Genomic DNA, 4471 nt, shown 5'->3' on the forward strand with positions numbered 1-4471 from the left:
GAAAAAAAAAAAAAAAAAAAAAAAAGTCAGCAAATAAAGCCAGAGAAAAAGTGGTAGGGACAGAGAGACAGACGTGGATATGAAGAGACAAAGAAATTTCCAGAAAAAAGAAAAAAAAAATTGCCAGAGACCGGGCCAATGAGACAAAAAGAGATGAAGACAGATTGCCAGAGACAGCTGGAGATGAGGACAAAGGAACAGAGATAGACAAAAAATAGCCATTAAGAGGCAGAAGCTGAGACTGAGATAGACAGAAATGGAGAAACCAAATCACAAGAGACAGCCAGAGACAGCAAAAAGTAAACAGATCAAAGAGGAAAAGGGAGAGATGTCAGTGGATCTCAGCAGACACACAGAGACAGACAGACAAATCTTTACATACACACACCACAATGGTCAGATAGGAGCAGAGTACTGGTGGGGGATGGAGGCAAGGGAGGAAGGAGAAACAGACACCAAGCCAAAGCCACTGAGGGAGCCCACCCCTGGGAAGGACAGGGACCTCTAACTCTCCTAAATCTCCAACCCTTAGCTCAGTGCTGGATACAGAGATGTTCACTATAGTCTCAGTCTCACTTGAGCAAGAGAAGGCAAGAGTGAGCATTTTCCCATAGGAATGATGACCATATGATAGAAGGAGAGGAGGAGAGAGGATCGGTTGAAGATGGTGAGGGTGTCCTTGCCTTCAGGGGTGCCCCTCCAGCCCACCAGTCCCTCTGGCCCTCACCCAGTCTTGGCGAAGTTGGTCCAGTAGGTCATGACCACTGCGCTGAGCATGACGTCATTCTTAGAGAAGTTGCAGGGGAAGAGATCAGTGGCACCCACCATGGGTACACCAAAGACATAGGGCAGCTCGTCCCCATGTGCCGCATCTGCCCACTCTGGCCGGCCCTCAGCCTGGCAGTGGTGGTAGAAGGTATAAAAGTAGACAGGGGACTGGTAGTCGGCATGCAGCTTGGCAGTGGCCACAGCTGGGGCCACCCACTGGTGGTCTGTAAAGAGTGCCAGCAGAGTCTTCCGCCGCATCTCACCATTGTCCCGGTCAGCCCAGTCTGTGTACATGAACTTGATGGTCTCCCGCAGCATATCCTTGCCCTCTGGATAGCCATACAAGTTGTCCACAAAGTTGGAGACAGTGAAGTCAAAGGCGCTGGCGGACACACCATCCTCACTTTCTGCAGAGTCCTCTACAAACTTGAGGCCCTCTCCCTGATTGACTCCAATAAGCATGTCATAGTTGAGGAATTCTCCTTGCTGCATGAGGATCTCAGGGTCATCGGGGACTACATCACCATCCACCACGGGCCCAAAGGCAATGTGATAGCTGTGGAGAAGAGGCAGTGTTTCATTACCAGGTCACTGGCCTCCTCTCAGCTCCTGGCCCACTAAGCCCACATGCAGGTATCTCCCTTGGCCAGGAAGACCCATCCCCTCTACTTGAAGACCTCCTAGAGTTATTCGGGGCACTTGACCTCCCCAGAAGTCATCCTGAAGCATTTCATGGCACTCTGTGATCACGTGTTCTATTTGGCCACCTCCACTGAGGGAAGGCTGCCAAGTGGGGCCTGAAGCCTACCTCTCCTTCCTTGCCCAGCGGGATGCCTGTAGGGACCTCTCGGCTCAAACTCCTTGGAACCAACAAGGAGAGTGAAGGCCTGGCCCTGGCCCTCTCCCACCCCCATACCGGGCGGGTTGCACATCCTGGTCCACCAGCTCCCGGGAAGGTTTGCGACGCAGACACTCCACAGCTTCAGCGCTGTCCTCTCGGTCACAGCCCACCTTGGCTGCCAGCAGCCGCGTGTACTTGAGCGGCTGGTAGTTGACAGACCAACTGGAAATGGCAGTGCCACTCTGGGCAATGGCCTTCTGGAAGAGTCCTGGCGGGAGAGGCAGATCTCAGGCTAGGCTATGAGTGTCAGCAAAACGAAGGGCAAACTGGTAGGGTCAGGTCTGTGAGAAGGGCAGGGCAGGCTGGGGAGGCCAATGGTACCTTCCGAATGGTGGGAGAGGATCAGCAGGTTGACACAGGAGGCTCCTGCCCCAGACCCAAAGATGGTGATGCGCTCGGGGTCACCCCCAAAGTGAGCAATGTTTTCACTGAGCCAGCGCAGAGCCTGGATCTGATCCAGGAGCCCATAGTTTCCTTTTGCAGCCTGATCCCCAGTGCTGAGAAAACCTGGAGGTAGAAGAAAGAGGCTTCCTGGAGGTGCCCTTTCTGGGCAACTTGGTGCAGTCCAGCAGCCATTCTGTTGAGCTTAGAGGAGCCCTGCCCACCAGGCCTGACTCCCAGACTCCGCCCCCCAGAGTTGGCTGCCCACCCTCACCGAGCACCCCAAGACGGTAGTTGAGTGTGGCTACGATGACGTTGCCATAGGCAGCCAGGACTGAGCCATCGAACATGTTCCCTGTGCCTTCCATGTAGGAGCCACCATGTAGAAACAGCATCACAGGCTTCTTCCCAGAGTCCCGGATATCTGCGTGGAAGGGGCAGTAGGTGGGCCAGGAGATTGGGGACAAGGACACAGTCAGAGTAGAAGTAGCACCATCAGCTCCCAGGCCTTCTGAGAACCAGCCTGGTGCTCAGAGGACTTGTCACTCCCATCCCTGGGGGGCAAGACCGGATTCCCCTTCCTCCCCCACAGCTAGCTCTGGAGGAAGGTTCCTTGTCACCCCAGGCCAGCTTGTCCCCAAGCACTTCTCCAAATACAGGGCAGACCTTCCAGGAAGCCCAATGTGGCCGGGGGTGGGAGGCAGCCCTCCTCAGAGCATCTGCTGGGTCCAGGGACCCCTCCCCCCCCACAGCAAATCTTCCTGCTCCTGGATGAGCACAGTAAGGCTGGAACTAGGGCTGGGGGTGCTGGGAGAGTCCTGGCACTTCCTCACACTCAGTCCTTGGGCTTGGACTCCATATGGCACCCTGGTCGGTGGGTGAGGGGGTGCAAGGCCCTAGGGTCCCTGGGGGCTTGGTCTCCTCCCCGCCCTAATTCCTTTCTAGGTCACCTCCCAAGTTACCATGGCAACCCCCAGCCTAATTACAGTGGCAGGAGGCAGGGTGGGAAAGAGCCTGCCTAATGAAGCCAGGGTGCAGCTCTGACTCTTGAACATCCACAAACTGGCCTGAGCCTTGGACTCCTGCCTTGCTACAACCCCAAAAGGATTCCTTAGTCATTGCCACACGTAGTAGGCCCTCAAGACTCCAGATGGGACTACAGTGATAAATTCCTAGAGGATAGGAGACAGAGGGCTTGCCAGTGTCCCCAAAATTATACTACCCTCCCCTGCAGCTCTCCCATGATTCAGCCGCAGCGCCAGTTTGGGATCATCCTTAGCCCATAGGCCTTCCTCTTTTTAACACTTGCCACCCTAATCCTGCCTGGGTGCTCAGCAAACAGGAGCCAGGCCTGGGCACGCTACAGCTGGTCCCCAGCACTGCGGCCAGCTCCCTGGTGGTGGTAAACTTTCTTTGACCAGATCAGCCTGCAGGTCATTGAGACCTTCCCTTGGACTCCTCCCAGCCAGCTTTCTGCCTCTCAGACCTTCTCTGCAGCCTCAACTTCCTCACCAGAGTTCCCAGATGGGCAGCACCCTCTGTGTCCTCCCCAAATCCTGTTCTTCCCTTCCTTCTAAACTTCCCAGCAGCTTCAGGATAGAATCTCCTTTTCTCCTAGGTCCTGTCTAGATGCCTTAGGTTCTTCTCCACTCTCCCACCAGCCCTCTCCCAGTGTGGGGTGAGGGGACTCAGAAAGGGAAGGAGCAGGAAGAGGGTCTGGGGCAACAAGAATTCAAAACCAACAACAAAAAACAGGATCAAGAAAGAAGAAAGAAAGAAAGAAAAAACAACAACCAAAAAGCAAGAAGCTCTTGGGGCAGATTCAACAAGAAAAGAAAAAACAAAAACAAAAACAAAAACAAAAACAAAAACCAAAAACCAAAAAACTCCATACTGGAAAAAAAGAAAAAAAAGAAAAAATTCTTTGTATTTTTTTTTCAAAATTTTTTGGTGAAATGTCAAGATAGTGGGCTTTGTTTTCAAAAATTTCCAAATTCTTTGATTTGCTTCAAATGCTTGCATTTTCTGTGTCTGATAGGCTTTTAGAAATTGTAGCAGATTTCTGATGTTTCAATTTTGTCATCAATTTGCCAACTTTATAATTTTTAAAAAAATGTTATTTTGCTCCAAATTAAAGTTGCTTTCTCGAATGATACATTTCACAACTTTCAAGACAGTCCAAATATCTTTCAAACTATAAACATTTTATCCAATTCTTTGGGCTTTTTTTTTCTGACATTCCAATTTATTTTCACCATGATTAGCTTTTCTTGCAGGTTTTCTAGTGGGTCCAACATTGTTCAGATTTCATTTGAAGTTTTCATAATTCATTTTTCCAATTATTAAATATTTTTCTTTTCTTTTCCATTTTTTTTTTTTTTTTTTTTTTTTTTTTTTTTTTTTTTGGAGGATCTGGGGGTC

The 4471-nt window shown here is 50.7% G+C and overlaps 1 protein-coding gene across 3 annotated transcripts in view; it reads right to left on the minus strand.

The window, feature by feature from the left end:
- Nucleotides 1–4471, minus strand: part of Nlgn2 (neuroligin 2) — a 16684-nt gene that overhangs the window by 4619 nt on the left and 7594 nt on the right. For all 3 annotated transcript variants that reach the window (XM_010614850.3, XM_010614851.3, XM_010614849.3), the window contains 4 exons: nt 2325–2474; nt 1991–2176; nt 1685–1877; nt 728–1324 (listed from right to left, as the gene is read on the minus strand). In XM_010614850.3, coding sequence (XP_010613152.1) covers nt 728–1324; nt 1685–1877; nt 1991–2176; nt 2325–2474 — 1126 coding nt within the window. The remainder of the gene's footprint in view (nt 1–727; nt 1325–1684; nt 1878–1990; nt 2177–2324; nt 2475–4471) is intronic.

This window comes from Fukomys damarensis, unplaced genomic scaffold (assembly GCF_012274545.1).
Source record: "Fukomys damarensis isolate Sample0158 unplaced genomic scaffold, DMR_v1.0_HiC HiC_scaffold_13, whole genome shotgun sequence".
NCBI lineage: Eukaryota > Metazoa > Chordata > Mammalia > Rodentia > Bathyergidae > Fukomys > Fukomys damarensis.